Consider the following 24,882-nt stretch of genomic DNA (forward strand, 5'->3'; position numbering starts at 1 on the left):
GGGAGAGGGTGTGTAAGTCTATACACACACATACTACATATAACTATGCATATGTATTTATAACATTACTAAAAGTTTAATGTACATACCATATAATTTTATAACCTGCTTTTTCTCACTTTGTATTATATTGCGATTGTTTTCTCAATTTAGCAAATATTCTTTGAAAACATTTTAATAGTTGTATATTAGTTCACTGCCTGGCTAATTTACTTCTGATTTTTAGTTAGTTTTATACCTGAGGCTGAAACAAACACTATTATACATAATTTTTTGACTCAATTGTTTTTTAAAAATATATATTTTATTGATTTTTTACAGAGGGGAAGGGAGAGGGATAGAGAGTTAGAAACTTCAATCAGCTGCCTCCTGCACACTCCCTACTGGGGATGTGCCTCCAACCAAGGTACATGCCCTTGACCAGAATCAAACCTGGGACCCTTGAGTCCACAGGCTGATGCTCTATCCACTGAGTCAGATCGGCTAGGGCTATTTTGTTGTTGTTGTTTTTTAAAGAAACAGTTTATTTTTTATTTTATTTTAAATATATTTTTATTTATTTCAGAGAGGAAGGGAGAGGGAGAGAGATTGAAACATCGATGATGAGAGTTATTGATTGGCTGCCTCCTGCATGCCCCCTACTAGGGATCGAGCCTGCAACCGAGACATGTGCCCTTGACCAGAATTGAACCTGGGATCCTTCGGTCCTCAGGCCAACATTCTATCCACTGAGCCAGACCGGTTAGGGCTCAATTGTTTTTCATTTGACTCAATTTTTGAGGTTATTTATGGATTTCTGCAAAAAAAAAAAATTATGAGATCAAAGGATTCAAAATGTGTGAAGGCTCTTTTAGTAACTACTTTTTGATTGAGCTCGAGACTTAAAAAGGAATAGTAATTTCCCACCAGCATTCTGTTCCCTTTTATGTAACAAACTTGAGTTTGGTTATCTTAAAACATCTTGATTCTTTTATGCATGACGCAGTAACTTTTCTTCGGCTAAGTTTCCCGGAACTGACTTATATTCATCAAATGCTTCTGTGTTTTGTTTTCAGATGGGTGATCTACAATGACCACAGAGTGTGTGCCTCAGAAAGGCCCCCTAAAGACCTGGGCTACATGTACTTTTACCGCAGGATACCAAGCTAAACCTCAGATGTACAAATCGGCGAGAAGCCATACGCCTTTTTAATTTGCCAAAAAAAAAAAAAAAAAAGTTGGGACAGCCAGACATGAAGGAATACATGGGGGTATTTATAGTTTATTTAAAGAACATCATTTGACGCCTTCTGAAATAGAACTGGGAAGACATTTCTATTAGCAATGATACACTACTGTAGATAGTTTTTCTTTTTATAAATGTTCGAGGAGAGAATGATTAAAAAGAGAAAAGTGTTCCTATTGCTGGTAGGGAATCTGCCACTGGCACATGCCACCAGGAATGTGCCACCAATCCTCAGTTTTGCTTTGGGGGTCAGTGGTCTGGCCGCACCCACAATAAATGAAAAGCCCACTTTTGTTTCATAGTGAAAATCAGTAACTGGGCTGGGCTTTATTTGTGACATACTTTTTTCATTCAGTACAATAATTTCCGACCTATCTGTGTATAGTAAATTAGAGTATCTGAAATGAAATGTTTTTAATTTAATCCCATCACAATTCAGAACACAACTGTGCGAATGTGTGTGAGACTGAGATTGAGAATGTCAACGAGGAAATCTGTGGCAGGTTGGTTTGGAAAGGTTAAAACAGTTGGCGTTAAGCATAGCTGGGAAAAGCAAGGACATCTTTTAAAGAAACCATAACTCAGGAACAGTTGAAAAAATTAGTTCCCTGCTTACATTTTCAGGCATAATCTGGATGGAGTTGTCCCTTTAAGCGCTGTCAAGAATTCACTTGGGTGTGCGACATTTGGTGGTGTAACGCCAGATGCCAGATGCCCAGAGCAGCACAATATTATTCTTTGCCAAAGGTAGATGGATTCTGTGTGTCAGCAGCCCTTCCCTCTAAGGTTTAGTGTGTATTTTTAGCTGATCGCTTCTTACCATCACACATGACAAGTCCTTGGAATCGTGCTAAGTGCCCCGAATTAGTCTGTGGTTTTTCTCCTCCCTGAGCTCTTTGCTTGTCTCTATTTCTACATTTTCTGGGGCCAGAGTCTCACCTCTGCCCTTTCTTGGCTAATCACCTCCTGACTTACCTTCACTGCTTATCTGCTGCCACCAGCAATGCGATCTTGGGCACATCCAGGGGTTCAGATGCAAAGAAACCTGGCATGACGTTATGAAAGACCATCGTTTCCATGTGGTACTTCAGCACGTTAATAGCAGCGTAGGATTAGAATTTCAGATGGGATGAAAAAGTGGAAGGCTAGGGCCCTAGAGTTCTTCTACTGCTCTGCACCAAGTTCCAGTCTCTGGAGTTTCTATTTCAGATTATTCAGTCAAATGAAAAAGGATTTGTTGTTGTCCGCTTGACATGCCTTTGATTGGTAGAAAGGATCTTTTTAGAAACTGGAGGAAGATAAAATAGAACCAGTTGGGTGAAATATAGCACAGAAGTGGATTATGACCCAGGGAGCTATGAGTTATCAGGATTTGGTTATGATGGGGCCTGTCGCACAGAGATCTGTGAGCACAGAGCCCAAGGGCGGGTCCCGGAGCCCTGGGGGTTGCCTCTAGCTGGGCACGTCCCTCATCCTCCCTTGTGCCTCACTCTCTTTGTCTGTACAATGGTATGATGACATCTGCTCTCTTTTTCCAACTTTGCTTCGAAGACATGGTGAGATTGGATACCTTGAATCTTTAAAGAGCAGCAGGTGGTGTGCCATGGGGGGTGGTCCTAGTGGAGTATGTTCCCTCCTCTCTCATTTGATGTTTTCTTCAGTTTGGGAACAAATGAGATTGGCACAAGGAGGGAGCTCATGGTGCAGTCATTCTCTACGAAACTCTGCCCACTGGGGTCATATTTAATGCTGACTGGGACTCTGTTACATGAGTCCTTGACTCCCGTACAAATCCCCATGCTCAGCAACCTTACAGAGTCTGGTCTCCTTAGGGCTGAGTGAGTATCCTGGAATAATGCCGCCAGACACATCAAAAATGACCAGTTTTCATGCTATTACAAAGCAAAGGCCTTTTTTAGGGGTGGGGGCATGATTGAGGATTTGGATTGAAATGTGGACAAAGATAGCATGTGTATTTTGCACAAAATAAAAATTTTATAATAAAACCTTGCAAAATGGATGGTATAAAATAAGTATAGAAAACTATAAGCTATACAATATTTAATTTAATTAAGTAGAAAAATTAATTTAGCCCTTTTTGATGCCTAAACATACTGTAAAAAAAAAAAAATAAAGTAATATGGCTGCCTTTTTTTTTCTGCCTCAAAAAACAAAGGGCTATTTCTACAAGGCAAAGTTTTGTATATGTGCTATTCTTCATTTCAGATGGAAAATTGGGGGAAAAACTGGAGCAAATAATGAGTTTCTTTCTGCTTAAAAAATGTATTTATATGTATTCCTTAATATATATAAGGCAGGTTTCCCTGGAATAAAAGTCTGGAACATACTGCTTAATTTTACACATGTATGTAGATGAAATTATTTGTAACTGAAAACTGGAATCAATAATGGGTTTTGTCAATTGATTATCAGCCTGTTAGGAGTCCTCTGTGTGAGGCGTGGTGGTATAATTGTGAATTTCTTACTGTGTGTGGGTGGCACGTGTGAGAGAGCCCTTTTTCCTGTAAATATCTTTTGATATCCTTTTGTGTAAAATCCCAATGAATGTGTCTTTGGAAAATATAATGTATCAAAGTTTTTATTTTGTCAGTTGATCTAAATGCCCATATAACTAATTAGAAATCTGGTTTGGTTCAAATTGGGGTGTTTTTTGTTTTGTTTTTTTTTTAAGGGAAAAATAGTATATGGAAAAGACTATTGGAAGAATCACATTTGAATGCTGTTTTACATCAGCATTGCTTCAATATTTTGACTTAGCTGTTTCCTCCCACCTACAAGAGAATGTGCCTGACCTTCCCCTGGGCTCGCTTTGGGCTGCGGGAGGTCTAGTGTGAGTAGTGGGAGCCTGGGACTCCCAACACCATTTATTCCCCTGTGACCTGAAGTGGATGGAGCCGCGCCTGCAGCTTGTGCTGAGGGCTCCTGGGTTTGCATCCTGACTCCGCCTCTCAGTGTGATGGGGCCAAGTCACTACCTCCCTGGCCTTTCTCTCTAAAATGAGTGGGTTAGACCAGATAAGCTCAGAAGTCCTTCCCTGTCCTAACAGTCGGTTCTATTTTTATTTTCCTCTTGGTACTACTGAGATCAGACTGTAAAATACGATGATCACATAGGTTAGAGGCTATGTTTTTGATTTGTTACAGCAAACCCACCCCAGCTTAGAACCGATCTCATTTTTAGTGTTTCTACCCTGGCTTCTGTTCCACTTTCTTTGGTAAGTTTCCCATTTTCCCACCATTCGTGAAACTCTTCACTTTCCAGTCCATGAGGTACGTTGTTACCATCCCTTTCAAAAAGGAAAAAAATCAGAATACTTCCTGCTCTGAAAAACCTCAGAACTACCTTCAGCTAAATCTGTCACATTTATACAATATTTCCTTTTTTAAAAAAAATATTTTTATTGACTTCAGAGAGGAAGGGAGAGAGAGAAAGAGAAAGAGAGAGAGAAACATCAAAGATGAGAGAGAATCATTGATCAGCTGACTCCTGCACACCCCACGCTGGGGATCCAGCCCAGGCATGTGTCCTGACCGGGAATCGAACCCTAACCTCCTGATTCATAGGTTGATGCTCACTCAGTGAGCCATGCCAGCCGGGCTATCCAGTATTTTCTTATTCTAATTCAATTCTAGCTGTGATCCCCAAATAAGTGCTAAGAAAGTTGTCTACCACAGAAAGATGCATTTTTCATCTCGTAGGACCACCATTGCTGAGTCATATGACAGGTGACAGGGGCAGGACCAGAGGATAGGATTAGGTAAAGTGTGATTCTGTCCTTTACCTTAGGGCAGAAATCCTAGGTTACAAAATAAGGGCCTGTCTGAGATTGTCTAAGCTGGTGATTTGATTACCACACCGTGGCTCAGAGATTCCCTACTCAGTAAGTCATCCCGAGAGTTTGTATTAATATTCTCTAGACCTGCGCTGTTCAGTCCAGCAGTCAATAGTCATATGTGGCTAATGAATGGCCTCTTGAAAGTTGGCTTGTCCGAACTGAGCCTGTGCTATGCATATAACATGCACACCAGATTTTGAAGCCTTGCTACAAAAAAAAAAAAAGGGAATGTAAAATATTTTATCAACACTTTATAGTGATTACATGCTAAAATGCCTATTTTAGATACGTTAAATAAGATATGAAAATTTAACTTGTTCCTTTTTATCTTTTTTAATGTGGCTACCCCAAAATTTAAAATTAGACACGTGACTCTCATTCTTCTATTGGGCAGTGCTAATCTAGACGTAGATGGTGCGGGGTAGGCAGCGCCCTGCCTTAGGTATGGAGGGTAATTCTCCGAAACATCTAGACAGAAGCAACATGAACATTTTTGCTGGCGTCAGGAGCACCGCGAGGCACAGAATGCCTTCCAGAAAGCAGAAGGTTTTTCTGTGTAAAAAAGCCACTATGTATAAGACCCCAGTGAAAAGACAAAAGCAAATGAGCCCCAAACCCTGTTTCTTCGCTTTGCCTAGGAGCCTCTAACTTTGGGTTTATTTTTCAAACCACTGCCAGGTGCCAAGGATGTTAGCCACAGGAGGGTGCTGGGCGCGCTTGTTTCTCTTAAGGCGACATTCTCTTGTGGTTTCCCCTCCCCAGGTATTGTTCGGCCTGTTCAGAGCCGGGCGTGGAGATACGGTGTCGATCTTGCCGCCCCAGACTCACTGCTCCTCTCGGCCTCGGCAGAGCAGGTTTCAATGTTGGCTCTCGAAAGCGTTTGTATTTATTTTATTTTGCGCTAGTCACAGTTGGTGTTTAAACTATCTCAGATGTTTTGGGAGAGTATTTGCCTGTGATGGAAAGAGAGATGGGTGATGTGTTGCTTCACTTGTTTTAAAATTAAAAGCTATTCTCACAATCTGAGGTCCCTTGATGACTCTTTTTTCTTTCGTTCTTTTGCAAAATGCCAAGTAAATGAATTCTCCTCTTTGTAGGTTCTCACCCATCAGTGGAACAGGTAACTCGAGACAGTGACTAATTTTATTTCCTTTTAGGGTTTCTTTGTGTAGGCAACCTGGTCCCCATCCACAATGGAACATCTGTTAAGGAGGGAGGAGCCAAGGCAGGGAGGAATCTGGTGTCCTTTAGACTTTCTCTACTGATATGTCCAGTTGAATATTGGGGTCAATGGAGACCTTTCTGTGGCTCCCTAACTCTCAATTTGCTGATGGCTTCCTTAACGCAGCAGAATCTACACTAGTTGCATCAATAAATTCCAGCATTTCTATGACCCCACCTTTCTAGGTTGTATAAGTTTCCCATGGCTGCTCTAACAAATGACCACAAAATCAGTGGTTGGGGGATAGAGGAAAAAATGACCAGGAGTCCAGTTTGGGACCTGTTGAGTTTGAAATGCCTACCAGACCTCTATTTGATGTTGAGTAGGAAGCTGAATATACACCTCTGGATTTTGAGAGAAGTTTCCTCTGCCTGGCATGTTCTTTCCCCAGAAATAAAAATGTTTTGAATTATGCAAGGGCTTGGGAGAGGAGCCACATTAACCACTAAGTAGATGGACTTTTTATCTTGTATAGAAGAGCAGTGAAGCAGGAAAGAAAGACACCCAGCTTGATTTTTACAGAGGAGAAAATGGAATTCCACCACTTGCGGCCTCAGTTCAATAGAGGGGGTAGTGAAGAGGGAGAGGGGGTGCTTCGGTCTCTTGGTGTAGTCAGTCTTCATCTGAGCCAGCTGTTCCTTCCATCCCAACCTCACCACTCAAGGACTTTAGTTAGTAAACGTTTCAGAAACACAGAAACTTCCATCTCAGTGGCATCTCGCCTCTGCTCGGGGCGAATTTAAGAAGATCTATGATCTCCCACCTTAAGGCATCTCCTGAGATCTCACCAGCACACAGCCTTAACCACCCTGGATTCCTTTCTCCCTGAACACATACCAAGCTCATTCCTGCCTTGGCATTTTGCACTAGCTGTTGGCTCTGCCAGGAATGTTTGTCCCCAACTCCACTCAGCAGGCTTCTTGCCATTCAAATCTCAGCCCAAATGTCAGCCAAGAGGAACATTTCCTGACCACCTATAGATAATACCTTATATGTCTCATCCTAGCACTTCGTAGAACATAATATTGTTTTTTTTTATTAAAATACTAGAGGCTCAGCACGCAAAATCACATGAGACCCTAGCCCAGCCGTGGGCAAACTATGGCTCGCGGGCTGGATCCGGCCCGTTTGAAATGAATAAAACTAAAAGAAAAAAAGACCGTACCCTTTTATGTAATGATGTTTACTTTGAATTTATATTAGTTCACACAAACACTCCATCCATGCTTTTGTTCTGGCCCTCTGGTCCAGTTTAAGAACCCATTGTGGCCCTTGAGTCAAAAAGTTTGCCCACACCTGCCCTAGACCCACCACGCCACAAGACCCAGACTGGTCGTTTGGTTGTTACGGTGTTATGGCCACTGGCCTTTTATAATATAGATTTGTTGATCCCTCACAGAAATCTGAATTCTTCAAGTGCAAGTTTGATTTAATTTACTTAACCACTGTCCTGCACTAGAACAGTACCTGTACATAGTAGGTGCTCAAATATTTATTGACCAAAAAAAAACACCCTAAAACAAATATATTTTAATGCTTTTATTTAAAAAAAATCACAAAATCCAAGTTTAGGTTAAATAATATTTTAGTCTTAAAATATTAACAAGGAAGATTTTAAAGTTTTTGTATCATATCTAAAAATGCATTCCTGATTTCCAGTTAACTCATGCAAAATCATATGTAGTGATATTCCACAAAAGGACCTTTTAACCAGTAGTAAAAGTGGATTCTATTTGAATTGAAGCAATTCTGATCCCCAAATCTCATTTTGAAAGATTTCTGAAAAGATCTTGAAGCCATAAGTTTATTTGAAAACATAATTTAAAATTACCCAAATATAAATACAATTTAATAATGTGAAAAAGGGAAGGCATGCTTCCAATAATGGTACAAAAATACTACCTGAATCTTGGTACTTTATAAATTATAAGCCAACTGAGTAAATTAAATACATCAATATAATAGGTTATTTTTGTGGTAGTAATTTTATTTTAAAGAGCAACACAGGGAATTATTAAGAAGAAGCCTTAATAGCAACAGAGTGGTCCTATGACACATAATATTTCATTAAATACACAGACATATTATCATGTAGTGTGACGATAACTTTTACACCCCCCATTGCCATTAATTTACTATAGGTCACTTAATTTGGGTTGGTGTTAACTTAGAAACAATGTAAACATTTAAAGTTAAATTTCTCTGTTATCTATTTTAGCTTAAAAATGAAATCCCAAGATTTTAAACATTATTGAGCATAATAAATAAGGAAGCATCACAAAACAGTATTTTTAGATTAGACTAGATATACAGTATCCATAGATATACAAAATATATAGAAATGTCTTTTCTAAATAGTTAATAAATGCTTGTTACAGTTTGTAAAAAGTTTACTAAATTAATGTGTGTTTTTTTCAACCCATGTAAACAAATTTGCGTAATGAAAATGGAAGAGGGTTTGGGTGAGATGACAGGGAAAACGGAAAGGAAGTTGGTAAAAACTCAGGTTTGCTGTATTTCCTTTACACACTGGTAACATTTTCAGTCGCAAACACATTCCTCACAGGGTGCAATTCCTTTACGGTATCTACGTGAACATTTTCCTTATCTCAGTGAAAGTGACAAATGACCTAGTTGAGTGTCTATCCCTTATTCCTTTTTGTGTCGCACCATTTCACTCAAATAAAAAGAGAACATTTTATTGTTGAGCAAATTGTCCTTTTTCCCATCTTAATATTATTTTGAGTGCAGGTTTCTAAGGGAAGTGTCCCACTCTAACATTGCAAGTTCGTTTTCTCTTGTAGAGAAGGTCGTGAGAAAACAGTTCTGAGATGGGGTGCTTGTTTCTAGAGGGTGTTTTTTTTTTCTTCTTCTTTTTTCTTTTTGGTATTTCTGTAAAGGTTGCAAGTAGCGAAAACTTTATTCAAGGCAAAATACCACATGTGAGTTTGTTAAACCTCACACTTTAATTTTCGTTTTTTCTTCTCTTAACTCTTCAGTGTCTCCACACAAAGGTCTTTGCTGTGTGTTTGGGAAATACTGTCTTTGAGCTCATATGTGTGTGTGTGTATGGGGAGTTAAGGGTGGATGAAATGGTGACACAGCTGTTCTAACAGAACCCCTACTGCCTCACTGAGCTCTGCTCCCTCCACTCTGGTCTCCTTGTCCTGATTTCTTCATATAGCAGGGATTACAGACAAAGGCCATGAGAAGACTTCAGAGCTGGTCTGAGTGACCGTAAAACCACCTCATCACCCCCAAATTTCAATGTTTTTAGACATATTGACCAAGTCCAGCTTCTTAAGGGACATGGATTCAAGTAGCTCAACCTACCATACGAACAGGAATATGTTGAGGACATGGTGTGGCATCTACACACTTGCTACATGACATTTGAGGCTATTAAGGCCCCATGTTCATTTCCCTTATAATGGTTTTCATGTACCTGGCATTACTCTAATCTCTACCTTATTTAGAATCTCAGTATTTCTAAATTTATTCCTAAACTTTTGGAAAATATTTGAAATGCACTATTCAACATTTAGAACCCAAAACTGAGCTGAAGCAATCAACACGATTTTGTTCAGTAGCCTTCAGATATGTGGATTTTGCTTAAGTTTTAGATCTGTGTGCCTCTGCTGGTCAGAGGAGAAGTTTGGCACTGGCTGCAACGCTGCATAAACCAGACATGTGGATATCTGTCAAGTTCAGTGTGACGGCATGAAAACAATCTCAAGGATAGGATATTAAAAACAAATAGAAAAACTGTAACACAAAGTTCATGAAAATGCTTCCTTGTTCAGAAGCAAGGAAAAATAAGCTAACCCATGCGGCGTAACCATGCACTGGGTAAGTTCACATTCAGTAGTGTTATCTTGCATGCTTTGGTTAATATTTGAGTAGGCAGATTTGCGAGGATTAATGCATGCGTTACTTCTGCACCTGAGGTTATATGCTTCATTTTTTAAAAATTGCCTTTTTACAAACCTTATGCCAGAGTTAATCTCCAACACTCTTAAAAAAAAAAATATATATATATATATATATATATATATATATATATATATATATATGTATGTATCTCCTTAGTTCAAAACAGTTTATAGTTCAACCAGTTCTGTAAATACTGAGGAGGTAAACTGGGCAGTAAAATCCAGAGAGGGAATGCATTTGGAATTATTTAGAAAGGTTAAAATTAGGTGTGTGCATGTGTAGTAATTTCTAAAATAAGAGGCCTCGAAAAGATGGCACACGAAGTAAGCCTTCAAAATACCCTGTTTCGAAAAAACATTTCAAGGTGTAAAACAACAGCAACAACCATGTGAAAGTACAGCCCGGTTCTGTGGAACTGATTCAGGGACAAGTGAAGAAGGAGCACAAAAGGAGCTTGCTTTTATATTGCCAAGGAGCTCACAAAGTTTATGGTAAGTAGTTTGGGAGGTCCTGGTACAAGTGGGGCTAGTACAATTGTGTTTTAGTCTTGCTTGTACAGCAACACTATCCTAGAAAGATTGATCTAGTGCAATTATCTGGACACGGACCCAAGATTCAACTCAGTAGCTCTTGATTATTATGCTAAGTGAAATAAGCCAGTCAGAGAAAGACAACTACCATATGATCTCATTATATGTGGAATCTAATAAACAAAATAAACTGACGAACAAAATAGAAATAGAGGCATGGATACATGGAGCAGACTGATGGCTGTCAGAGGGGTTGGGGGAGGAGGACTGGATGAAAGAAGGTGAAGGGATTAGCCAAAAAACATATATGCACAACCCACCGACATAGACAACAGTGTGGTGATGGGCAGAGGAAATGGAGGGCGGGGGGCAGGGGCTTGGCGGAGGTGGGCAAAGTGGGGGAAAGTGGGAACATTTGTAATAGCGTTAACAATAAAAATAAAGTAAAAAAAAAAAAAAGAATGAAGAAATGGCATAAAACTGTGGAAATGGGTGTGTCCTGGACTTTCCAACCCCGTTAAGTATCACTAATTTGCTGTTTTAGTTAAAACGCAGGTTGGCTGAGAAAGCACAGCTCACAGTTCTCTATGAAAGTTTCTTGTTGAACAAGGTCTGCCTTTCTTTCAAGGAGTCATGGGGAGTGATTGTGGGAGAAAGCAAAGGGAATGGTGACTCAATATGATTAATCCAGTAAGTGGACACTTTACTCCTTCCCCTCCCCTCTCCTATCCCTCCAACTCCTCCTCACATTGAGGTCTACAGCACAGAGAAATAGCCCGCTAGACATAGTTATAACCTATTTTGAAATTCAGCAATGATCACTGGCCTTCTCTGCATTTTCATCTAATCTCCTGGAGAAATTGGTCCTTGAAAGGCCACTATGCATTTGAGTGGCCACTCTTGTAAAATTGTACCATCCTCTGAGAGATCTTGAGCTGCTACTCAGTCATGCAAGAGAGAAGATAATCAAGGCCTTCCCAGAGTGCTCCCAAGGGAACCAAGGCCATCCTTTCAAATGGAAAGAGTAATATAAATGACAACTTTACACCATGACGATAAGATACCAAAAACAATTTTGTTTTTTTTTTTTTAAAAATGTGTATAAACTTAAGAAAAAGATGTATACAATAAAGACTGTTCTAAGATCTTGCTACTTACTTTTTGGTGTTGCTCTGATTGCTATAAACTTTTCGCTTGCTTTTTAGTAACTGTTTTAACTTAATTTTAGTAAAAATATTATGAAAAAATGTCTTGGGCAATAATTCTGCACCTCCCGACAGGTAATAGCTTAGGAAAATCTTGGTTCTGATGGACACTAGATATATTGGAGAAAGTCCTACCAAATGCTTTGCAAATTACCAAATTATGAAGGGAATGGAAAATTGTTCACTCTCGCTGAAAACAATTCTTTGGAGTTTGAAGTTGCTTTATATTCAAATAGCAAAATAAAACGGGGCCCCCAAATTTGCCAGTACTTAGCAACAATCAAGTTAAATAAAAACAGTGCACATTTACCCAACTGCAGGCTTTAAATTGTTGCTGATCTCGTGTACGTAGTGGCAGCAAAGCTAATAAAACAGTCCATTATTATTGCAAATCTAGTTACTATTGAAAGTCTAGAATGTTGTCATAAACAGAACTTTTGTGAAAGTGGCTTTGAATCCTTTGTTTAGAGGTTCCTAATGGACTATGATGGATGCAAGTCAGCTGGCCAGCGTGGATGCACAGGGATACGGAGGAGGAAGGAACGTGCCGAGAAGGGATGCTATTCCGTCAGGGATTCTTAACCAGGTAGCTACCATCAGTTGGCAGCTGGCCCCATGAGTCCTTCCCAGGCCGAATTGCTAGGATTCTGAAATTCTGGAGAATACCATTCTTGAAAATCTTGTTGAGCTTTTCTTTGCCTCTGAGCCTGCAGGAAAGTAGGTTAAGATTGGTTGTCGCTGCTGCCCAATGGTGAATGCCTCAATGCCTTGCCTCCTGCTGGTCCCGCTGGAGGCGTCACCTCACCCTAGTGAGCTTTGACAGTGAACAGCAAAGCTGCCACCACATGCCCTCAACTTTTTGTCTTTATAAACTAGAATAGGTTATAACGTATGTAAGCCTCAAGGATTTGTGGTTTCATGTTTATCTGAGGCCCTGTCCTATGCCAGGGACTTTGAATGTAACAGAGGAGACCATTTCTACCTGCACCCCAAGTTCAGTATGTGTGCAGTAGAAGCTCACTCCCCAGTCAATTGAACTATCTTGATCCAAATGCTGTTTTTTCCTGGTTAACTATAATCATGAGTAAAACCAGCTATTACTAACCAAAGGGCATGAAGAAAAGTTGGAATCAGATTGCTTTGGGAAGATTCTGGAGGAAGCAGACAAACTGAAGAAGAATGGGACAATGTACTAGAACAAGTTACCGGAACTGGGCATTGGTGAAATTATATTTTGGTTAGCATTTTGCAAACAATTTTTCTAATCCTTTCAAAAGTGATGTCTTTCTCAATAATTGCTGAGTGCCCGACAAGCACAAAAACACTCTGAAGAACTGAGTGGGATGGAACCAATGGAATAAAAGACCACTGCCAACAGAAGTCCTGGTACTTAATAAATGTTCAAGAGGAGAGCCTAGGGGCTTGCATCTTTCATGTGAAACCTCTGATGTTCAGGGAGATTCTGCTCGAAAGTACTGATCTCTGTCACTTGGAATGCAAAAGGGCGAGCAATGAGATTATTATGGAACTCAGAAAAACACAATTTTTAGGAAAAATGTATTTATCACTCTTAAGAAATGCCATTTAAAATATTAACAATTGAAAAGGAATATCAGTGTGCAGGGCAGTTAGTAAGCAAGTAAAATATGACATTTAAGTAAGTTAATGTTAAGTCATTAGAAATGACGACATCATCAAACTTCCGTCCTGCAGAGAATGCATGAAGAAACAGTGTCTTACCTCTTGCTTAAGTCAAACAGTCTCAGACAGCACGTGAATAAGATCTGTGTTTGCATATTTACATCCTACGTCACATCTGCTTTGAGGAAAACACTCCTTCAAAACCCTACACTGTAAAAACTATTTTCAGGAATTTTTATTTGGTCCATTGAGCTAACAAGGCTGAGCTCCCAAATCTTTTACCCCCGCCCCCCTTCCCCACGTTAAAAATTGGAGCAACAAAACAAAACTCCAGCAAGGCATAAATGAGATATTAAAGTGCATATATACAGTCCCAGAAAAGTTTTGATTGGGAACAGCAAAAATTTCTAGTGCAAAAACTGCTTTTGCCAGCAAAGCTCCTTCTCTGGAATCAAAAAGCTACAGTAAAAGTTAAAATTGGAACGGGTTTAAGCAATGCCTCTTTTTAGTCGAGTTAATATTTGTGCATGCACCTCGGCCCAAACTATGTTCAGTCTTCTAAAAGGGTGAATTTTAGGGGACAGTTCAGAAATAGTCAGAATTCCCTGATCTGAGGCAGTGCTTTCTCCAAGTGTCGCACGATCAAGTTCCTTAGATGTGTCATCAGCCGCAAGTGGGGACGAAAACCCAAAGAAGATGTCTTGCGACAGGCTTGCAGCTTGTGGAGCGAGTATTCACATAGTTGCTTCATCTTGGTTAGTCTTGAGCCTCTCGCTTCTTCTTTCGAGCCCGACCTTGACTCTATATAACATTTTGTGCTTTGGGATCTGAACAGAGACTGGGCATTGTCTGTAGGTATTCCCTCAGGCTCTATCACCATGGCCTTTTGAACATCCGGTGTCACCATTTTGGAATTCATAATAAAATAGGTTTGCATTTCTGAGTACACATATGGACAGGGATCATTACTTTTTCTTTTCTTTCAAGGATCCAAATTGAAAGCTCTTAAGAGGACATCCAGGTCACCGAGATTGGCCGCCTGGAAGAGTTCTGGCTGGTCCATCAGAGACAGTGCGATTCTGAGGGCAGCCCAGATGTTCCCGGAGATGGCAGGATGAGGAACTTGCTGTTGATTCCGGCTTTTCCTCTGCAGACTGAGGGCAGTGAGAAAATTGCTGACCGCTTCTCTAAGAGGGTAGAAAAACAGACATTTACAAATGCAACGCATTTCAGAGTTAGCAAATAAGACAACAAAAAATGGATGAAGTTATTTTACTCTAAAATCCTAAATCACCTTTCTGTGGTGTGTGGGCCCATCAGATGAACAACTTTCTGATTCTGTCATTACTCTTTTGTGAAAAATCATCGTTTAATGCAGTGAGATAAGAAAGAAAAAAGCAAAGCAATTTTTATTTAGGAAAATCATGTGGGAGAGGAAGAAGAATGGCACTCTTCAATGCACCCACTTTTCTCTACTCCAAGAACGACTTGAAGACGTAGGCCATTCACAGATGTGGTTTATAAAACTAGGGTTGAAGAGGCAGCATCTGGTCCCACTCAGAAACGAAGTGTCTAACTTTTCCTATTAGTGATGGAAACATGGGGAGGAGCAGGGGTTGAGTTCAGTTTCTTATCAGAGAATCTGGGCTGGTATCCCATTACGTAACCGTAGGCAAATTTTTTATCTTCGACAAGCCTCAGTTCCCCCGACTATATAATAGGGAGAATAGACGTCATTTTAAAACCTTGTGAGGTGCAGTCAAATCATTTTGTGTGAAAACTCATATCATTAACTTAAATTGTTCTCAAAGTGTTGTTGGAGGAACCCTGAGGATCAATGAGGCCAAATAATTTTTAAAGTAATCCTGAGATGTTATTTTACCTTTTACTCTTATTCTCTCATGAGTGTACACTGGAATTTTCTCGAGACCTCATGATTTACAACATCCCACAGATTGAATGTGGAAGCAGAAATGAGTCTTCTTTTAAGCAAAATATTAATAGATTCACAAAAATGATAAAAGAATGCCACTCTTCACTAAACATTTATTTTTGTTTTTTTTTTAGGGGTAAAATATGTAATTTATATTAACATGTAATTAGTTTATTATATTTAAATGAATCTTTCAAAATTTTCTGTTCAATTTCTAATATGGTAAAAGTTCATAGGTAAAACCCACATAAGAAAAGCCCTGTGAGGTTCCCAGTAGCTGTTAAAAATGAGGAAGATGTCTGGCTTGTGTGGCTCAGTTTGTTGAGTGCCATCTCATGCATCGAGAGGCCGCCAGTTCAATTCCTGGTCGGGCACATGTCCAGGTTGTGGGCTTGATCCCCAGTAGGAGGCGTGCAGGAGGCAGAGTTTATCCTCATACTAGTGGCCTAGTGCCCGGATTTGTACACATTGAAAGTAAATTAATTAGAAGAAATATTTTAATATCACTATTCGCCCTTTCTCTATAATAGAAGTGTCAACCAAATTCGTGATTGACGATGACAGATCGAAACACATTCGTGCGATTTGTGCCAGAGAGAGCTTTATAAGTATCGTGCATGTGTGAGTCAACTTAGCCTTTTATAGATATAGAATAAACTTGCTTAATTAGACCTGCTTTCTGATTTAGCTAAACTTTTTCCAGCCCAGTGAAGCACCCCAACTTCTGTTTCAGGTAATTGTCAGCAACACAGCAGTAAATATCAACATGAAGCAGATTATTACTGTAGATCACGCAGGGAGAACAAAGGGTAAAATATTTAATGTAGCTGTGTTTGACTATATTCTGTGCAGTGACAAAACCTGAAGTCATTTTCAAGGTCCACCATTTCTTACTTTTCAGTCAGGTCAAGTTTCTAAACTTTCTACATCTCTGTTTTCTGGCTAATGAAAAGAAAATAGGATTCCACCGAGTCTCCTATCTCCCTACTCCAGGACTTCTGTGAGGCTCAAATTGAGATGAAGCATGAGAAAACGCTTCACAGACATTTGGTTAAAGTGTAAAATGTTTTCACCTGGCTATAAAGCAAGTCGTGTTCCTGGGCTGAAGAAACTCCAAGGAGGCTAGTCGCTAGGGAGAGGATACGTGACGTCATTACCTGGTGCCCACAACGACCGTTTCCACACTGGGCTGGGCTGTGGGCCACATTTTATGCCATGGGGTCTTGGCAGCGTTGGCTGCGATTTGGTGGCGGGGCCTGTGTCCCACTTGGGGGAAGCTGAGTGTTGATTTGTCGGTGCCAGGTCCGCGGTGCCATTTCTTTGTAAATGGCCAGTGTGTATCATGACAGCTCCTGCACTGAGCGTCTGCCCCCTGGTGGTCAGTGTGCATCATAGCGACCAGTTGGATGGGTGGAGGGACAGGCAGCATATTAGCTTTTTATATAGAGAGATTATGATTTATTAATTATTGTATTATTTTCCACACTAACAACTGTAAACCTACTTTTGCCCACCTGGTATTATTATCAAAGGGGAAGAGATTTATTTTTTCATTAAAAAGGGGTCCTCACTTTTGAAATGGTTAAGATTCATTGGTCTAAGCCAGGGGTGGGCAAACTTTTTGACTCGAGGGCCACAATGGGTTCTTAAACTGGACTCAGAAGAAGGAGCTGCGGCCGTGTTTCCCGACGTTGCCATGTTAACACTGCTGCTGGTGAAGGAGCGGAGGGGAGAGCAAGAGAACCCTCCACTCTTTCGGCTCCACGAGCTGGATGAACAGCCGAACGGGCCGAATCCGGCCCGCGGGCCGTAGTTTGCCCACGGCTGGTCTAAGCTCTACTCTGGCGCTCCGACTGACAAAAGGGTAGCATTTTAAGCTGTATCCTCATTTCAGGCCACAACTTCCTCTCCTTACTTCAACTGTATTCAGTACTAGGGTAGGGCATGCCTTTGACTTCTTATAGAAAGTGTGAGGTGACAAACAGTGAGTGTTATAACGTATACACACACACCTGCAGTTCTTAAGGGGCATGTCCCAGACTTTGTACCAACTCCTGGCTCTCCTCTGAGCCACATCTCTATTGAGGAAGAGGGGGAGGAGGAGGAGGAGGAGGAGGAGGAGGACGAGGAGGAGGAGGAGGAGGAGGAAGAGGGGGAGGAGGAGGAGGAGGAAGAGGAGGAAGAGGAGGAGGAAGAGGAGGAAGAGGAGGAGGAGGAGGAGGACGACAAGGAGGAGGAGGAAGAGGAGGACGAGGAGGAGGAGGAGGAGGAGGACAAGGAGGAGGAGGAAGAGGAGGAAGAGGAGGAGGAGGAGGAGGAGGAAGAGGGGGAGGAGGAGGAGGAAGAGGGGGAGGAGGAGCAGGAGGAAGAGGGGGAGGAGGAGGAGGAGGAAGAGGAGGAGGAGGAGGAGGAAGAGGAGGAGGAGGAGGAGGATGAGGAGGAAGAGGAGGACGAGGAGGACCAGGAGGAGGAAGAGGAGGAGGAGGAGGAAGAGGAAGAGGGGGAGGAGGAGGAGGAAGAGGGAGAGGAAGAGGAAGAGGAGGAGGAGGAGGAGGAGGAGGAAGAGGGGGAGGAGGAAGAGGGGGAGGAGGAGCAGGAGGAAGAGGGGGAGGAGGAGGAGGAGGAAGAGGAGGAGGAGGAAGAGGAGGACGAGGAGGACGAGGAGGACCAGGAGGAGGAAGAGGAGGAGGAGGAGGAGGACGAGCAGGAGGAGGAGGAGGAGGAGGATTTCCCCTAAAAGGAGGCATTTTGGTGGCAAACCACCTTTCAGGTTACACCGCCGCAGCCCCGCCTGGCCCTTGGCCCGCTCGCCGCCATACCTCACCTGTAGGCGCCCAGGCCGCGCAGCCCCGCCTGGCCCTTGGCCCCCCCGCTCGCCGCCATACCTCACCTGTAGGCGCCCAGGTTGATGCAGCTGATGCCCAGGTTGTATCTGGAGCGGATGAAGCCGGGCTGGATCTCCAGCGCCCGCGTGTAGGCCTCCACGGCCTCCTCGCTGCGGTCTCCGTTCGCCAAGGTCGCCCCCAGACGGTTCCATAACGAATAGTCCTGATGGCAAAGGGAGGGGTCTCTCTAACCACCGGACCAGCCTCAGTGGCCGAGTGGCCGCCTGTCCCTGCAGGAGTAGGCTGATGGCTGAACATGTCTCCCGCGCTCACGGACGCGGGCCGTGACGTGGTGAATTACTCAAAAATCGTTAGGGACTGCTTTGTGAAATGCCCCTCATTCATCAAGGAGAGCTACGGTTGGATGCTGTCAGGCAATTCATGTTTCTATTTTAGGTGTGTAAGTATTAATAGCCACAGTAGCATGTCATTAGTACTGATTGCTTTCAACCGCGGGGTGCAGGGAAATAAAGTGTAGCCAAACTGCACAGCCCTGCCCAGCGTCGGTCAGTGGTTAGAGCACTGGTCTGCGCACTGGAGGGTCTCGAGTTCAATTTCCAGCCAAGGGCATGCTCCTGGGTTGCTGGTTCGATCCTGGTTCAGTTGGGGCTCATGTGGGAGGCAACCAATCCATGTGTCTCTCTCACATTGATGTTTCTCTCTCCCCCTCCCCCCCACCCCCCCTCTTCTCTCTTCTCTCTATAAAAATCAATGGGGAAAAATCCGCAGGTGAGAATGAAGAGAATGTACGAAGAATATCTGGTGAAAACGTTTCTTTAGCAGCGAACCGTATGGTTTCTTGCTGTGCACTTACCTCTGGCCGAACAGTTAAGGCGGCATTAAATGCATCTATTGCTCTATTAAATTCTCCGCTCAGGTGGAACAGCACCCCTAGACCTGTCTGCAGGTCTGGGTCAATCGTATCTCCATTTTGGTGGGCAGCTTCCAGATATAATTCCTTCACGCCTTCCAGAACAGAGCTACCAGGGGAAAAGCAGATTTGTAATCCAAATAGTCTGAACGTAAATGATTTACTATTATGTTTGCTGTTCTTTACAGACTGAAAAAAAAATCTGGCTTAAAATACCTCAGTGTATGAGAGGACTATTATTAATACTGCAGTTTAACAATTCCTGCTGATTTTCATGACATACTTTGTCGTACAGAGATACAAATAGTGCTAGGAAAGGAGAGTTCCACTGACCCTGTAAGTAGAAAACCCTAGGGCAGTGATTGGTAAACTGTGGCTTGGCAAACCACGGCCCGCGAGCCACATGCAGCTCTTTGGCCCCTTGAGTGTGGCTCTTCCACAATATACCAGCTCTTCCACAAAATACCGACTTCTGCGCATGGGCCACGAAGTTTCAACCGCACTGTACGTGTGGGCCCGCACGTGGTATTTTGTGGAAGAGCCACACTCAAGGGGCCAAAGAGCCGCATGTGGCTCACGAGCCACGGTTTGCCGACCACGGGCCTAGGGCCACGGGTCCCGAGGCCTCAGTGAGAAAGAATTTAACATCATGGTTTATTGCTGATAGAAACAAAATTGCAGAAGAAAGGGCTTCCATTGTCCCCCATACCTAATTCTCAGGCTTTACAAAACTTGGCACAAGGCTACTTATTATAATTTATTTTGGGTTAATTATATGTCCAAAGCATTTGGCTTTAGTGTATGGCACTCAGATAAATATCTGCGGTTGCCCATGGTGTAGATCACGTGTCCAGAGGTTGGGCCCACTCTCAGCTCCATCTTTTAAATCAGTGCTGCTCTTCTGGCAGGACGCTGTCCTACACGCCATCTGGAGCGGGTGCGGGGACCCCAGGCTTGTTCTTTACTGTCATGGTGATTAATTGTGTGGAAGGGTGTAATTTAATGATGTGGATACCTATCCACCGGAGACTTAGACATCCTCCGGGCGAGGCCTGGTGATCCCTTCTTGCTCTTCACAAGGTATTTGTACTTTGGGTTTTGCTTAATCCAGTTCTTCAGCGCGTCACAGGCATCCTGCTGATGGCCCGTGTTCGTGTAACTCACGGCCAAAGCCATCAAAGCTTTCAAGTTGTTGGGCTGCAATTCTAAGCACCTGAAGGAATTGGGGGAAAAAGCCAGTTTCAGATTTTTTTTTTTTTCCGGAGTTAGAGCCTGAACAGTTCTTTAGAAAATCTGAGGTCTTTATTAATTAAGTGGTACTGCTAAGGTTATGTGAAGCCCCTGGAGAATATCACATTCATTACCTACATGAAAATGAGGACCTACGCTTATTTTTAAGGAAGTTAAAACTCACCCTGATGCATGCCAGTTTTGGTAATTTTAATAAATAACTTAAAAGCTATAGAAAATGTGGCCAATCCCTGCACATAATTTATTAGTAGTCCATCTAACGAGAAGTAGGGGCTATCATTCACGCTGCTCTACTGTCAATGTATGAAATGCACCTTATCCACAAAGAAAACTGGTTTGAATTACATCTGGACATCCAGAGATGGAAGATGGAACAGCGTTGTGTAAAGGAGAGGGAAATCCCCTGTTTCCAGGCTATCAGGGTGGGTTTACGGGAGGCCCAGGCTACGATGCTTCCCCTCATGCTATTCCACTGGCCTCTGGCAAGGGCTGTTTAAACCTTGATGTGCATGGGAATCATCTGGGGATCTGGTCAATGCAGCCTCTGACACAGAGGGCCTGCGCTGGGCCCAGGCTGCGCGGGTCTGACAGGCTCTCAGGTGATGATGATGCTAGGAGTCTCTGGATAAGACTTTGAGTAGCAAGCCCTAGGTCAGTGGTTCTCAACCTTGGCTGCACAATAGAATCACCTGGGAATCTTTTTAAAATCCCGATTTCTGGGTCTCATCCTCCGGAAATTGTTTCTTTGTTATGGGGTGGGGCCACAACATTAGTAACAAAGAAACAGAATTTCCGGAGGATGAGGCCCAGAAATCAGGATTTTAAAAAGATTCCCAGGTGATTCTAATGTGCAGCCAAGGTTGAGAACCACTGATATATATATATATATATATATGAAAGAGTAGGGAAAGTGGGAGTCTATTTGGTAGGGGCTGTCCTTCCCCCCAGGGTTTAAATGGGGGCTCTAATCAAGTATGGTGCGATGTTACACCCTCCCAAAGTTAGTCTAGAGCTTTAGTCAGGGGCTCAAACTTGCAAGTTGCTAAAAATATCTCAGGAGATGCTTTGTAGACACCAGAGCTAAAACTGCACTGAGATTATTTTGAGTATCTTTTTTTCTGAAGAGAACTTTCAGATGCTGCGGAAGGACAGAACATTAAAAGGACCATTTATTCAGTGAGTCCATTTTATGACTGCTTCTGACATAGACTCTTTCATGCTAATGAAGGCCAATGATTTGTAAATGGCCTAACATTGAGCTTAAGGAAGATTATTTCCTCATCAGTTCCCGTTTTTCACAGCTCTGTATAAGTCATAGGGGGCCTCTCAGCACTTCTTCCGGCCAAATTCTTTGCAATGTCTATGAAGGTCAAAAGGGAAATCTGAAGCAATGGGAAATCCATTAACAGGTGTCCATCAGTCCCGTGGCTTTGCACTTAGCTTCACTACCTCTGGAGGGCGACAATAGCTGCTTGCTCGTTTTCATTCTCTGCCTGAGTTATCCCGAGGAACTGCCATGCCTACAAGAAACAACTGATGTCAACATTGCAGGAGGAAGCAGAATCACTCACACACAGTAGTTGGTTTATTTGCCCGCGACAGATCCCTCTATGCAGAGCAACCTGTCTCAGGTAGGAGAGTCTTGTAAAAGGGGAAAATATCGAATGCATTTCTTCGGTCAAATTCTTTTGTGACACTTAGAAACCTCTCCTATGACCCATGGAAACCCCTGAGTTTCTGAGATATCAGGTATCTTAAGACCAAAAGATAAGTACACAAAAGTATGCATTTGTGATGCAAAAAGGTAGAAAAATAATCCAGAAATGCAGCTAAATAAAGTTGACAGTAAGAAATCTCAAGATGTACAAAATTAACTTGTATAAGCGAAAGTCAAGCAGTTATCAGAAGGGGCAACAGGAAATTTAGGAACTAGGGAAGAACAAAACCAAACCCCTTACAAGGTGTTTAATGCCCTAATATAGGGTTGGGCAGGAGGTTTACAGTTTTGAGGACATGACACAGTTTATTCCTGTGTTGTTACTTATTGTATTATTTTCCATGTAAACAACTATAAACCTACTTTTGCCCCACCTTATATAGTTACTGTTAAAATGCACAAAATATATAAAGTGCAATGTAATGTACCTATAATTTTAAAGCCTACACTTAACACTTTATATTGCATCATAGCATTTTTTTCATGTTTTTACAAAATCTTCCTACTTATAGTTCTTAATTTAAATTTTGTTGAATGGATATACTATTATTAACTCAACCAGTTCTTTTATTGCTCTGAGATTGTTTTTAACCCTTTGCTATTGTAAATAATGTGAGGAATATCTTCAAGCAGATAATGTTTTTCATATCTAGAATGACATTATTAATATTAGCACAATAATTCTCACACCATTAGAATAGCAATGCACATAAAAAAAGACCTCCCATTACACATATTGTCCTCAAATTTGCTGGGGGTGTATCTGAGTCTTGGGGATTTGAAAAGGTTTGGGAAGGGCATAACTCTCCCACCTTTGAGAACCAATGCTATGAATGTTTTAAAACAAGCTATATAAAAACACTTATAGAGTCATCTTAAAGTGCTATAAGATTATGAATTATTATTACACATACCATACACACTCATAAAAATATTAATTATTTTCCCCCAGAATTTCAGTGACTCTTTTTAATCTTTTAAATGTACACAAAGCAGCATCCATTTTTTATTTCACCTTCCATACATCCTAGAATGCTTCTTAAGAAGAGATGGATGGAAGTCTTTCTCTGAGGGCTTCTTCCTAGGCTCTGGGCATCACTTGCACTGTCCACAGAATGTCTACTGTCTTAGATTGGGGTCTACACAGATTCAGAAACCCTGGGTCATACATTATCTAGGACCCGTTTGTAAATAGTGTCATCATTTTCTCATTAATGAATCTGGGATAATAATGCATACTTTTTCTAACCTCCCAAAGTTGTCGTGTCAAATGATATAATAGACATGAGAACATATGGCATCTAGAAATGTAAGGTGACATTATTTTTTTGGGGGGCGGGGGGAGGTTGACCTGTATTTTTCTATTAATGCAACGATTTTCTCTTCTACAATGATTCAAACATCTTTTTTGTTGTTGTCGACACTATTACAGATGTCCTCCCCTTTGCCCACTTCCACCCAGTCCCTGCCACCCCTCCCCTGGCCTTCATCACTCTGTGTTCTGTGTCCATGGGTTATGCATGTACACTCTTTGGCAACTCTCTTAATCTTTTTAAAATATCTTTTGAAAAATTCTAATATTTTGATTCAGAATGCCAGCTCTCAGTTCAATCTCATTTCATTATCGGTGTTTTGACTAACTAGATACCAGGGGCTTTCGTGATCCGTTTACCTGTTCTTTCAACACGAAGTACAACCAATAGTAGTAATAAAGGCTAAATACTGATGTAGCAGACACTGAACGAGTTTAACCCTTGCAAAACCCAATGAGATGGTTATTATAATCGCGATGTCCACTTTACATACGAGCAAACGGAAGCTAAGAGGGTTTAAATGACTTGCCCCAGACCACATGGCTCACGGCTAACCAGCGGTGGAGCTCAGGGTACCGCTCGCTGTATTTGAACCCGCACAGAATGGCAGGGTCTGAGAAGCTTAACCACTATTCCATACCGCCTTCTCAGCACAGGACATACCCATTCCTAAAAATGTCTCAAATTCCTCTGGGCATATTTCTTATAAAAAGTTTCCTGAAAATTACAATCTATGAAGAAGGATTTTATACCTGCCACTATCCTATGACAGACCTTCACAGGTTTGGAAGGGTCGTGGAGCAAGATAAGATTGCAGAAGCCTCTTTGGTGGTCTCTCCAATCACCCTTCACACCTCAGAGAAAGGGTTTTTTCCTAGTGCTCCCTCCCATGGCTTTCAGGATGAAGTTCAATCTCTTGCCTACCTCTTCTTGCCGCCATTCCTGCCATTCTCTCCCCCCTCATCCCCTAACCTAACGTTTCAGGTCCCTCTGCTCAGCCAAGAACCACTTCCTCTAAACAACAACTCCACTCCCCTGCTGTCTTTAATGAATCCTCTCTCCTTGAAAACTCAGCTTTGGATCCACTTAGCGGGGAAGGCTGAGTCAGTATCTTGCTGTCTGCTCTCCTCGCCTCCTGTGCACTTGCATTTATTACACTGCACTGGTTTGTTTACTTGCCCCTCCAGATAGATCACTGACCCATCTTTCCAGTTGTTCCATTTCTCCGGCCTTTCAGGGATCTGAGCCTCGTGTGGGGCACAAGCCCCGGGACGGAGTGTGTGTTCAATAAATGTGGAGG

At 42.0% G+C, this 24,882-nt stretch overlaps 2 protein-coding genes across 9 annotated transcripts in view; one reads left to right on the top strand and one right to left on the bottom strand.

The window, feature by feature from the left end:
• Positions 1–6,102, top strand: part of USP13 (ubiquitin specific peptidase 13) — a 113,241-nt gene extending 107,139 nt beyond the window's left edge. For both annotated transcript variants that reach the window (XM_059687101.1, XM_059687102.1), the window contains exon 21: positions 1,056–6,102. In XM_059687101.1, the coding sequence (XP_059543084.1) occupies positions 1,056–1,149 (94 nt within the window). In that variant the 3' untranslated portion in view covers positions 1,150–6,102. The remainder of the gene's footprint in view (positions 1–1,055) is intronic.
• Positions 6,103–11,192: 5,090 nt separating this feature from the next.
• Positions 11,193–24,882, bottom strand: part of PEX5L (peroxisomal biogenesis factor 5 like) — a 334,455-nt gene continuing 320,765 nt past the window's right edge. For all 7 annotated transcript variants that reach the window (XM_059687108.1, XM_059687109.1, XM_059687106.1 and 4 more), the window contains 5 exons: positions 22,002–22,072; positions 20,317–20,514; positions 19,245–19,410; positions 18,436–18,593; positions 11,193–14,799 (listed from right to left, as the gene is read on the bottom strand). In XM_059687108.1, coding sequence (XP_059543091.1) covers positions 14,595–14,799; positions 18,436–18,593; positions 19,245–19,410; positions 20,317–20,514; positions 22,002–22,072 — 798 coding nt within the window. In that variant the 3' untranslated portion in view covers positions 11,193–14,594. The remainder of the gene's footprint in view (positions 14,800–18,435; positions 18,594–19,244; positions 19,411–20,316; positions 20,515–22,001; positions 22,073–24,882) is intronic.

This window comes from Myotis daubentonii, chromosome 3 (assembly GCF_963259705.1).
Source record: "Myotis daubentonii chromosome 3, mMyoDau2.1, whole genome shotgun sequence".
Taxonomy (NCBI): domain Eukaryota; kingdom Metazoa; phylum Chordata; class Mammalia; order Chiroptera; family Vespertilionidae; genus Myotis; species Myotis daubentonii.